The sequence below is a fragment of the Phoxinus phoxinus genome (genome assembly GCF_949152265.1).
Source record: "Phoxinus phoxinus genome assembly, chromosome: 2".
Lineage (NCBI taxonomy): Eukaryota > Metazoa > Chordata > Actinopteri > Cypriniformes > Leuciscidae > Phoxinus > Phoxinus phoxinus.
This window is the reverse complement of record NC_136877.1, coordinates 46,882,661-46,894,799: the sequence shown is the minus strand read 5'-3', so window position 1 is coordinate 46,894,799 and position 12,139 is coordinate 46,882,661. Positions and strand designations below refer to the sequence as shown.

The following is a 12,139-nucleotide window of genomic DNA, read 5'->3' as shown; positions in this document are numbered from 1 at the left end:
TGTAAATGTATTAATAGTAAAATGTAAACTGAAAAACATTGTTATTTAAACTGCTTCTAGTTATGCAAGTTTATTACTTCAATTATTTCTAATTATATTTAATGTAATTATTGTACACACACACACACACACATTTTTTTTTTAATGAGCAGCTTTTTCTTTATATAGCAAAAGTACCAGAAATATCTTGGGGGCGTCAAATATTGTCTTTGACAATAGTGTCAGAAAGGATGAGAACCGCTGAGCTAGAATATGAAGCTATATTTAGGCTACTGTATATACTGTATAAACGAACTGCAAGTTTAAGAAAGGGTATTTCAAGTAGGAAAAATGTGCATAAGCTGGTCTGGTTTGCATGGAAACTTGTGGCATGCATCCTTGAAAAGTGTCAGAGTTTAGAATACAATGTGTGTATGTGCAAACTATTAGTGTAAATCAGCAGCTAAAGATGTGGAATGATCTATGCCATTGCCATTTGCTAATAATGATTCTATCTTTTGCAGCTCTTGCTTTGTTTTGTCCTCACCTCAAATAGTTAATTTTTAAGCAATGCAACATGATGTAAGTGTGGGCATGGCTGCGGCAGCGCTCCCCCTCGAGCCAACCTCACATCAGCCCTTTCGCTCCAGCTCTTTCTCTTTTTTCTTTTTCTTTTGTGGATTGGTTTTGACAAAGGTGGGGGCTTTAAAGAATATTAAGGTGGCCATGTTTGTTAGATTCGTGTTGCTCTAGGCAGTGCGCGCGTCCGTTATTACATGCACTTTCAGAAAAGACAGAGTTACACACAGGCAAGTCTGAAGCAGTGAGAGAGAAAGATGATCACACAATAAAAATGAACTGAAATACAAGTTGCAATCAGCAATACTCCCCCCTCCTGTAACAGTGTGATTATTTTAAGAAGGGAGGGGAGACAGGAGAGAAAGAGAGAGAGAGAAAGAGGAAAAAAGGAGGAGGAGAGGAGGGGGGGCGTTCTGAAATAATATAGTCAGCCATTTTTATGTAAGGGGATTTTTCTTATTGGGGGGGGGGGGGGGGTTGTTAAAAAATAAATATAAGGGCGGCCATCTTTGTTTCTCTGCCTTGTAGTGTAAAATATTCCAAAACGCCCCCCACTTTTTGTGTGTCGATTTGAATATTAAATAAATATCATAATTCGGACGGAATACACTTGGATCTCGCGGAACGGGGTCACCAGCGGGAATATAATGTCCTCTCTTCTCCGTTCTTGTGAGGAAGATGAGGGCACGGCGGTTAATTCCGAGGGAGGAGATTTTGATGAAGAAGAAGAAGACGACGGAGACCTGGACGAGAACGCAAGCGACATAAACTCGCCGGCGGCGCCTCGAGAAACTGCAGCAAGAGCCGCGCCAGGTAACCGTGCTGTCCGCGCGCGCGGGGCACAACAACACATCGAAACAAACGCGAATCACCCTTAAACTGCGACATCTGCGCGACTGCATACTTCATCATGGATGCTCTGATGCTGTTAGGAATTGTGCATGCTTTATTTATCCGCGTGCATTTCGGCAAAGAGTTGCATAGAGTTTGGCTAAAGTTGACCGATCCCCTCTCTCTCTGTCCCGTCTGTGTCATTCATCAGGTCTTGTCATATGATGGTGCTTTTTCATCTCCCGCGGTGATCTGACAAAGGATCATTAAGCTGCCATCATCTCGGTTTTTCTTCTTTTTCTTTTTTTACCCCTGAAGGTTGCGGATTTTTACTTCAGCAGATACAGAATAACAAGCCAATGCATTGATCTAAATGCGGGTGAGGCGCGAGTGTCAGGACGAACTGTTACCGCTTTGATTGTGACAATGTAAATAAACTTGACCCGACCCACTGCCGCCTTGTTCAGAGATCTGCTATGCTTTCACTTTGCAAAATGCCATGACAGTTTGTCCTTGTCATCCTCCCTCAGGCTGTTTGACTGTGACTATGTCAATAAACCGCTATATTATTATGTGTATGGCATGACATCAACAGAGATAGTGATGATTCAAAAGTTCCACTAATGTGCACAATCAAAGCTTAGTTATAAACATGACGCTGTGTCATATTATTACGAGTAATGTGTTAAAAATAATAATAACTGGTAAAAGAATACAATTTTTCTCTAAAATAACTTTAGTTAATTCTAACTTTTATATTTGGGGCCTCGTGCAGCCTAGTGTGTTTATCGCGCATTCCCACAGTGCGCGTGAGTCAGTCAGTCAGCAGCACGCGCGTCCTGTCTCGCCCCCGCGACCTTCATGTGCGGTTCATCTGGTGGTCTCTCACTCCGGGTGCATGAGTTCACGAAGAGGGGAGCATTAGTTCAGCTCACGGCCTTTCAATCCCCGAGCCTCGAGTGTGTGTTTCTGCCGCCTCTGGCAGGGGGTAAGGGCTCTGCCCGTGCGCGCGCCCCAGCAACAAAGACACTGTATCAAACCCAACTCATTTATCGCAGCGCATTGGCGATACTTCTACGCTATCTGATGTTAGGCAGACATGATATGATGATACAGTGCAGATACGGTGCTACATTTACGAAAACAAAGCTGTACAATGCAGAGTAAAACTAAAAAGTGAGTAGGTGGTCTTTTTAACGTGATGAGGTATTTCTATCTTATCTGACTCTCTTTCATTGTTGTAGCCTAAACTAATGTCGTCAGGTTGTTAAATTATATTTTGCACTTGGTAATATTATGTCCTAAATGTTTTTGAATTAAAATCGGCTAAAAGAGTTGTTGGTGTGTTTTACACAGAGCTGTCTGCTTTAAATGAAAGAACAGACAGGTTTAGTTTCGTGTCAACGTTTTTACATGGCTGCTGTAAATTGTCACATGACTGCAGCTGTTTAACTCCACTTTGCCCCTTCTGAAAGATGATGTCTGTGTCAAAGCCCCTTTTATGGAAGCATAATACAGGGACCTTATTTGGAATATATAATATTAACCCCTTTTGATTTAGATGTTACCTCATGAAGCACATTTTAGGTTAACTGACAATAATTGATAAGAAAGTAAATGTGTACCTTGAAATGCAATGTAAGTCGCTTTGGATAAAAGCATCTGCCAAATGCATAAATGTAAGAACACATTCTGAGAGAGTTTTAAGTTTGTGGTTTGCAATTGGTCGATCTCATGTGAGTGACAGGTTGTGAGTTATTAGGCACATAAAAAAAAAAATTATGTGCATGGATAAATCTTTTAAAATAAATACTGCAGTATTCCATAAAAAAAAATAAGAATTGTCAATTTTGATTTCATGGTGGCTTTAGAGTAATTTATTCTGCTCATGCAGTGACCTGAAATTTTCATCTCATGGAGTGCCGCATACAATATTTATCATCATCTTAAAATTCACTCTGTAAATAGCTTTCCATGCGAGCCGGCTGTCATAATTAGGTCATGTAGATAATTATGTTTGTGAGATTAATTCATTAAATACTACAGCTTAGTTCAAGTCATAGTGGAATGACTTATTTCCTATGTGACAGTCTCGGTCTCTGCACCGCTCGTGTTGTTCAATAATTGAAGTGGGAAATGATTTGAAGGATACCTCAGAGGGTTTGCAAAGAATTATGGTCACTTTAATTTCATCAGTCCTCACATGTTCCCTCATTTCCCTGCATCTCTCTCACTTAGATGATGGAGACGACATTGGCGAGACATCAGACAGGGACAACCTGGGGAAAAAGAAACGAGGCCCTAAGAAAAAGAAAGAGACAAAGAAGAAAGACAAGGACAAGGAGGGGAAGATGACCAAAGCGCGCAAGCGCAAAAAAATAGTATGTGGTTGATGTGTTTTTCTGTCTTCATGTGCAAATGCAATTTTCATTCAACTTTTAGTTAATAGTAATCTGCAAACCATCAATTGATTTTTAATCAAATGAAAAATTTAAGGCAAATTACATGATATGCTGATTAATTAGCCCTTAACTGTAACTTTTGGCCCCTTTAACAGACAGTTAAAAAACAAAACTGGGTGCATTTTGCAACATTGTTTTTGTTTTGCTTTGGCTCTGCGTGACTGTGCGGATGAATATGGTTCTTTCTCATAACTAAAGGAGAGAGAGATTATCCTGCTGCTCATAAAACATAGATATTAAATCTAAACACGTATAATAGGCTTACCGTAGTAAATCAGGGTAAGTCGAAAACACGTTTTGGAAAAAGGATTGATGATGTATTGACTTAAATTTAGTTGATTTTGAATTAAAAAAACGTGGTGTACATTTAAAAGTAATTGCGCATATTTATTTTCACGTTATTGTTTTTATAATTAAGTGTATTAAATGAGTGCAGTGTATTGACAGCTCCAGTGATATGTTCTTTAATCTAACTTTCTCTGCCTCTTTCAGGACAGTGACATAGAGAGAGACTCAGAGCCGGACTGTGCCATGAATTCTGACAGTGCTGCCAGCGATTACGGAGGGGAGAAGAAAAAGAAGAAGAAACACAAGGATAAAAAAGAGAAGAAAACCAAGAAAAAGAAGAAAGAGGATGAAGACAGCACACATGAAGAGACCACAAAGGTTATCCATTAGCACTCTGTCTTTTCTTGCTCTGCATGCTGAGTCGCATGTTATCTTTGTTGTTTTGTTTTTCCTTATTCTCCTCTGTATCCAAACACAAGCAGCTCATTATAAAGTGTAAAATGATAAAGTTTACTCGACTTAGAGAATGAAAACTGAAAAAAGTAAACGTACTTGTTTGGCTCAAGTAAAGTTGAGTAGGAATGGAATTTGTTTTTCTGTGTACGTACTTTATTTAAGGAAGAAAATGTAGTCGTATTAACAAATGAACTTGAAGGGTATATTTTTACATATAATAGGTCTGTATACCGTTAAAACATCCTGCAAGTTTCTTAGCTTAAAACATCCTCATCATTATAAACAAAGCATTTATTTAATCTAGAAAACAGCTTCTAGAATTTCAGCTTCAGCAAAATTTTAATATTGCGGGATCTGTGACGCCACATATGCAAATACATTTGCATATGACTGCCTCCAGAGCATGACATCGACATTAAATAGTTAAACATCATCGCACCATAGGCTCCGCCCACTGGCGTTCGGTCACTTAACGGCTGACATTTTCCTACACTGGATGCGAGCGTCATGTCAAAAACACAAAACCCATTATAATCACTGACGCTGTCTACACTGATACAGTTTACAGATGTGTGTTCAGTTTCTGACCAACTCCACACACTTGAGTCTATCGACTACAGGACTAATAGACGAGTGAAAGAACGTTCACTTGGTTTATAATGTTTGTTTGCATCTCTGTACAGAGTTCAGAAGGATCCCAGCATCAGAAACAAGTGGATGGTTTATTTTAATGTCGTCCCGGATCACGTCAGAGGATTACATGTTTGTTCGGGGCATTTTGTTTAGTAAACGAGGCTCAGTGTAATGCAGAGTTCACAAAGAAACTTTTGTTGAAAGATGAAGCAGCGACTGTATTGAGTCTGACAGCAGCTGCATCACAAACTGAAAATAAATTATTTTATAATGCTTTGTCTGTAAATTACGGTTTTATGTGGATAATGTTTTCAAAATACGTAGTGACGTTAGCCAATCGTAACAGTGGCCGTTTACTGACAAGCCTTAAATCAGCCTTAAAAACTGATCATTTGAGACAGAGGCTTAGAATGAGGGTTGAAAATAATATATGTAGTTTTTATTTATTTGCAAAATAAACTTATATTATATTATATTTAAATTATAAGTGAACCTCAAGTAACATATTAAAAATAAAATAAAAATCTACGTCATGACCCCTTTAATAAAGTAAAGTTACCTAGTTGCATGAACACTTTAATCCAGATCTAGGATTAAAGTATAATATTTTACATAATTATTTAAAATATTTGCATTTATATGGAGAGAACTTGCTTAAATTCCACTGGATCTAAGTTCACCAGAGGAAAACTAATCATCTTAACACTGATTTCCTACAAAACACTAATACCAACTACAACAAAATAACAAGAGTTCAAAAGAATTCAAGCACATGATAAATTCCCTTGATTTTACCAAGCATGCATAATAATTAGATGAATATTAGATAGCGGTTACTGTGTATCAGAATATGAATGGCTTTCATCTGCAGAGCTGGTGTTAGTGCTGTATATGCCTCAATATAAGGTGTTTGCAGACTTTACACATTCACAAACACATATGCAAGCACGTCATCGGAGGTTATTCTCGCACTTGCATGCAGAAATTATGAACAAATGACATGCACAAACATGGTGTTTCTAACTGTTGCATGGCCACACACATAATTACTGATCCAGCTAACATGTAGCGCAGCCCAGATGTTTCCAGATGTTTATTACCCATCCACACTGCGACAGCCATATGATGAAGCCTCTCTTCCAGCCGGTAGAGATGAAAACATCAGCCCAGCTGGCTAGAGAGTGGGGGCTGGAAGATGTCGATCACACATTCACAGAAGAAGATTACCGCACACTAACCAACTACAAGGCCTTCAGCCAGTTCATGAGGTACTGCCTTGCACCCGGGGTTTCACACACACTGTAGTTCCTTTGCAGCAACATTTCTGTAATAAACATATTATATCGTCTGCAGACCCATGATTGCTAAGAAGAACCCTAAAATCCCCATGTCCAAGATGATGACCATTCTGGGGGCCAAATGGCGTGAGTTCAGCTCCAATAACCCGTTCAAAGGCTCGGCCGCAGCCGTCGCCGCCGTAGCCGCCGCCGCCGCATTAGCCGTTGCTGAGCAGGTCTCGGCAGCATCAGCCTCTCCTGAACCTCCACCTCAGCCACCACCACTTCGCAAGGCCAAGACCAAAGAGGGCAAAGGTAAGCGGTCAGAAAGCATGGGCAGCTTTATGGGTTTCAGTTTTGGTAATGTATACACACATCATTAAAAATGTCTGGTTTTGTAGGATTGATAGCAACATTATGAAACATTTCTTCTATTTTTACATTCAGTCGTCTTCTTAACGGCCACTTAAAGTGCCCCAATTATGTTATTTTAAAGGTTCCTAATTTTGTTATAGAGGTCTACTACTACAATTGATTTTCATGCATTCAAGGTAAAAAAACTGTTTAATTTTCCCAGAATATACATTGCACATCACCTAATTTCTCAAAGATTCAGTCTCTCTAAACCCCTCCTTTCCGAAAGCCTACTCTGCTCTGATTGGTCGGACAGCCCAGTCTGTTGTGATTGGTTGACCACTTATGTTGGAAACAAAACATGCATTACCATATCTGAATTTCTGCTCCTAAGGCTTCCATAGCACTTGTAATCATACGAACAGTAAAAGTAGACGTTGTTCACAGGCAGCCAATGAACACCATAGACTGGCATTATGCAAATAAGTCACATTGTTACGTAGGTTTGTAACAGGAAGTGAGACTGGGATTACTCACGACTCGTTTCGACAGTTCAGAATCGATTCTTTCTTTTAGGAGACGATCACTTTATTTGTCGTGCACTTTGATCTTTAAAACTTTGCCGACCTTTTACGTTCACAAACATCTATATTACACACTGCATGAAAGATAATATTCAAAAAAGCATAATAGAGGCACTTTAAATCTCACTTATAAAACACTAATTTAATTTAATTGCATATTTAATAGCAAATTAATATTACTCTTTTATACTGCACCTTATTGAACTTGTAGCATTTTAAAAATATATATTTATTTTTTTTGCGTATTCTTTTTTTATCCAGACAAAATGCCATCTAATTTTTATATTTCCAATTTATTGGTTATCGGCAGGCCCTGGCTACAAGAAACGCAGTAAGAGTCCTCGTGTCTCAGACAGGAAGAAGCCAAAACCCAAGAAAATGGCTCCTCTGCGCATTAAACTGGGAGCACTTGGTAACAAGAGGAAGAAGAGCAGTTCGGTGAGAGTTTGTGTGTAATGCGTATCCCCTGTAAATGTGTGTTGGGTGCAGTGGTTGTGTTTGATTGTATGTGTAATGCAGAGTGAGGAGGTGGATGAGGACGACTCCGAGCAGGAGAACTCCAGCGTTCATAGCTCTTCAGTCCGATCCGACAGCTCGGGACGGGTCAAGAAGAACAAAAGGGGTCGTCCGGCCAAGAAGAAGAAAAAGGGTGAGAACCCCCCCATCTTTGTATTGGATCTGTCTTTAAAGAGGTGATGAACTGAGAAATCAAATTTTCCTTAAGCTTTTGACATATAAGAGGTCATCATACTATAAGAATATCCTGTAAGTTTCAGAACTGAAAACTTCCTTGTTAGTCCAATAAAAGCTTTTATTGACACCAGGCTCCGCGAACGACAGGTTTTTAAAAGTGGGGATCTATGACGTCAAAGGGTATCAAACACCGCCTCCGCAGAAGAAGATCGACGCCTACTTCAACACCGCCTGTTTAGGCCATATGCGTCCACCAAAGCGTTTTTAGCCAGCTGAAAACGCCTAGCTGTGGTTTTGGCAGCGCAGTTTTTTTTTCAGTTGAGACACTTCGTTGCTATGATACAGAATATACGTTGGTCGGTGTGATATTAGTCCCGCCCCTCCTCCACTGTGATTGGACGGTTGGGTAAAAAGTGACGGAACGTAAAAAGAACATTCTTCAACTCTCGGCGACCTGTAAAAAACGCTCATGGCGTTTTAAAAAACACGGCGCTCCCATTGAAAACAATTGAAAAAACACGCCAGTCGCGTGAAAAAACGCTTTGGTGGACACACGGCCTTAGCCCCGCCCACCGATTTGCACATTACATGAAACTCATTATAATATGCAAAGCTGTTATCCAATCATAGCAGTGGGCGTTTACTTCCAAGTCTTCAATGCGGCACGCCCATAAAAACCGAGCATTTCAGGAGCTAGGCTCAAAACCAGGGTAGGTAATAGCCTATTACTTATTCATTTTGATGTTTTTGAATGTAAAAACCAAGCGAATGTCATAAGTTGACCTCAGACAACAATATAAATTTTTTAAAAACAATGCGTCTGTTTAACCCTCTGATTTAATAAATAAAGCAAAAAAAAAAAAAAAGGGGGGGGGGGGGTTTGTGTTGCTTTTCATACAAATTATAATCATTCCACATCCTTGTGCCCCAAAATTATTCAAAAATTGTTCACTGCAATTAGGGCTGTGTGGTAAGACGGTATATATATCAGGGCGACAATATAAAGTGTCTACGTTACAGATTTTGCTATATTGCAGTATGTAAATGTATCCACGTAGCACAATACTACTTGTGTGATAAAGAAATATGCGTGGATGAAAAAAATAAAGAGTGGGACGTGCATGATAACGCACTCATGCTGACTGACTCATGATATATAACTATTGTGAAATAAAATTTGTTATATCATGAAATAAGATTTGGGTAATATCGGCCCCCCCTTTCAATAGAGGTTTCTTAGTTCACTGCCATATCATTGTGGGTAAGTACCAATGATGTTTTCTTTGATTCTCTAACTTCTCATGTTAATTATTTGTAGTTATTGGTTGTCTCCATCTGCTTTTCTGCTTGTTTGATTGTTATAATAACAGATTGCTTGTCTCTTTGTCTGTCAACGGTTTGTATTATTTTGTGACGCGACCTTTGGTTCTTGAAAGGCGCTATAAAAAAGAAACATATTATCATTGTGGTTTGGATGCTGTTGGGGAAATTTATCAATATTCAAAAACCTGGATGAAGGAGACAAAGTCGATTCTCAAAAGATTAAACAAAGTATTTTATTTCATGCATGAAATAAGACGTTCCCACACAGACAGCGTCTGATATGAGAAGGTCCATGGCATTCTCACGCAGAGAGCATCTGACATGAGAAGGCAAAGGCCAGTCCCCTTTGCCAAGATTATATACCCCCAACATATCCTGAGTGGGCTGCATCTGTCAAAAGATTTGTCTCGTTTACCTTAAAAGGAAACGTCTGTGTTCAAGATCTCGTCTAAACATAAATTCTATCTGGACAGAACAATGCCCTGTCTGCACCAAAAACCCCCTGCTGTCAGCCACTGCTTTTTTTTTTCACACCTATTGCCTATCTTTAGTTTGAACAAAGTTACACACACATATATTCTTCACACTTTGGAGTACAAAAAGTCATTTGGAGTACACATATTGTCAGCCCTCACATGACCCAGTGAACATTTTGTTCCTTCAAGCCTGTTCTAACTTATACATTTATAAAAAACCTAGTTTTATATCTTTAATAATGTGCTTTTGATTATATTCCTTTAAATGCTTATGAGTAAAAATTAATCTTCATCGTTAATAAAAGTTGTACCCATACAAAAGTAAAAGAAACACATCTAAATGTAAAATTTCCATAACAATCCACCCCATGTTCATTCAAAGAACATACACAAAATTTGACATTTACTTTTCCATACTCATAGTAATTTACCACAGGTAAATTTTTCCCATGGTTACTTCATTTTCTAGTCAAACTCATGTTCGCTCTTGTTCTCATAATCCTCATCATCATCAGCCACTGACACATTAACTTCACCTCTGGTGCCCTACGTATCATTGTTGTATTCCCCTGGATTCATTCTCACCATTGTGGTAGTCACTGCCTTAGCAGTGATTCTAGAAATACAATTCATTAAACATGGAATCATCAAAAGAAAAATCAAAATCAAACATCCGATTGGCATAATGGTACTTATTAACAATTTCGTCCACCCCTGTAGGCCCAAGAACCAATTATCTAGTGAAGATGACATTTCATCTGGAGTGGCTACGGCCATTTTCATGTGTTCTATTATGTCTGATACTTTTTGAAAGACGTCAGTCAAATTAAAACAACAAGAGGTTACTAACATTTTGCATATTTTCAAATAAACCTCCTACATCTAAAAGTCCTGGATAACAGCACCCCATCCATTTCTTAGGAAGGGTGTGCACATACTGTTCAAGCTGTTGTCTCTCCGAGGTCATCGTCGTCACATGGACATGTGATATTTGTACCATTAGATGTTATACATTTGTTATTATTCATGATTATCGTGGTTTTACAGTGTGCTGTACCAGCCATTATTGCCCCTTGTTGGGTCCCTAATTTACATAAACATACGTCGCCTAATTGCGGTTTCACTGCCCATACATTGCCAAAGTCTCTAGTGCTGTGTTCTGATGGGTTCTGACATTTGACTTTCTTTGAAGATATTGATTTGATTTCTATAGAATTTTTCACATTCAGTAATTTCTACATTTCACATGGAATTAACCCTATTAATTCTCCTAAATTTGCTGATCTTAATGGATGGACCCTCCAGGTCCTGCTGCTGAAATAGGATCCCATATTATGCTTATCTTACTCCGTTTACCTTTTGTCATTTTCACCTCTATGCTATCATCTCGTGCTAGCTTACAGCCACACCAATTAAGAGGATAAGTTTTAGTGACCTATTGCAACCTTACACATTACAACCTTGTCAGGCGAAAACATTTTCTTGTGTGAATTATATCAGTCCCGTTTCTCGATGTATTTTTGGTCTCAGGGCAGGTCTAGTTGATATGATCAGACAGGTTATTCCAATGCCCACGCCGTTAAAGTTCCACAAAGTCCTTGTTACAGTTCTGACCACACCTAAAATTGCACGATCGTCTCTTACTATTGATTCGTCTGCTCTCCAGTGACGGTGGTTTTCAAATTGGTAACCTACGGGATGACAGGCCTCTGGTTAGTCTGATCTCTGTTTGGCACTCGTTAGCTGTGAATGGGATTCTTCTTCTAGGAGCTGGCACTTTTCGACAGTGGGTCCCATGGATCCACGGAAGTCCTCTCCTCGACTTTCACCGCAGTGTGAGTTGTCAGCAAAACCTGGAATGGCCCCTGCCACCTTTTCGCCTTCCAATGCTTTCGTCTCAGATCCTTTATCAACACAAACTCTCCTCGGATGCTGTGCAGGGCCGTCTCAGCTGGCTCTGGAACTGCTGCCTGGACCTGTTTTGAGATATCACAGAACACCTTATCCAGCTCAACACAATATTGCAACATGTCATGCTCACAAATAGTGGTGTCAGGCAATGTTCGAGGATTTCGTGCCTCCCAGTCCATCTGAGGTGGGCGAGCAAACAGAATCTCAAATGGTGAGAGCTGTGCGCGTCCCCTCTTTCTCATTCTCATGTAAGTTAGCTCCTCCCGCTTCCGGATGTACCCAGGAATGCTTCA

General features: G+C 39.5%; 1 protein-coding gene across 4 annotated transcripts in view; it reads left to right on the top strand.

The window, feature by feature from the left end:
- Window positions 1-1,019: 1,019 nt before the first annotated feature.
- The window catches only part of chd3 (chromodomain helicase DNA binding protein 3), a 76,645-nt gene continuing 65,525 nt past the window's right edge, over window positions 1,020-12,139 (top strand). For all 4 annotated transcript variants that reach the window (XM_079585611.1, XM_079585610.1, XM_079585609.1 and 1 more), the window contains exons 1-7: window positions 1,020-1,371; window positions 3,628-3,770; window positions 4,344-4,517; window positions 6,372-6,496; window positions 6,582-6,820; window positions 7,754-7,881; window positions 7,963-8,092. In XM_079585611.1, coding sequence (XP_079441737.1) covers window positions 1,206-1,371; window positions 3,628-3,770; window positions 4,344-4,517; window positions 6,372-6,496; window positions 6,582-6,820; window positions 7,754-7,881; window positions 7,963-8,092 — 1,105 coding nt within the window. In that variant the 5' untranslated portion in view covers window positions 1,020-1,205. The remainder of the gene's footprint in view (window positions 1,372-3,627; window positions 3,771-4,343; window positions 4,518-6,371; window positions 6,497-6,581; window positions 6,821-7,753; window positions 7,882-7,962; window positions 8,093-12,139) is intronic.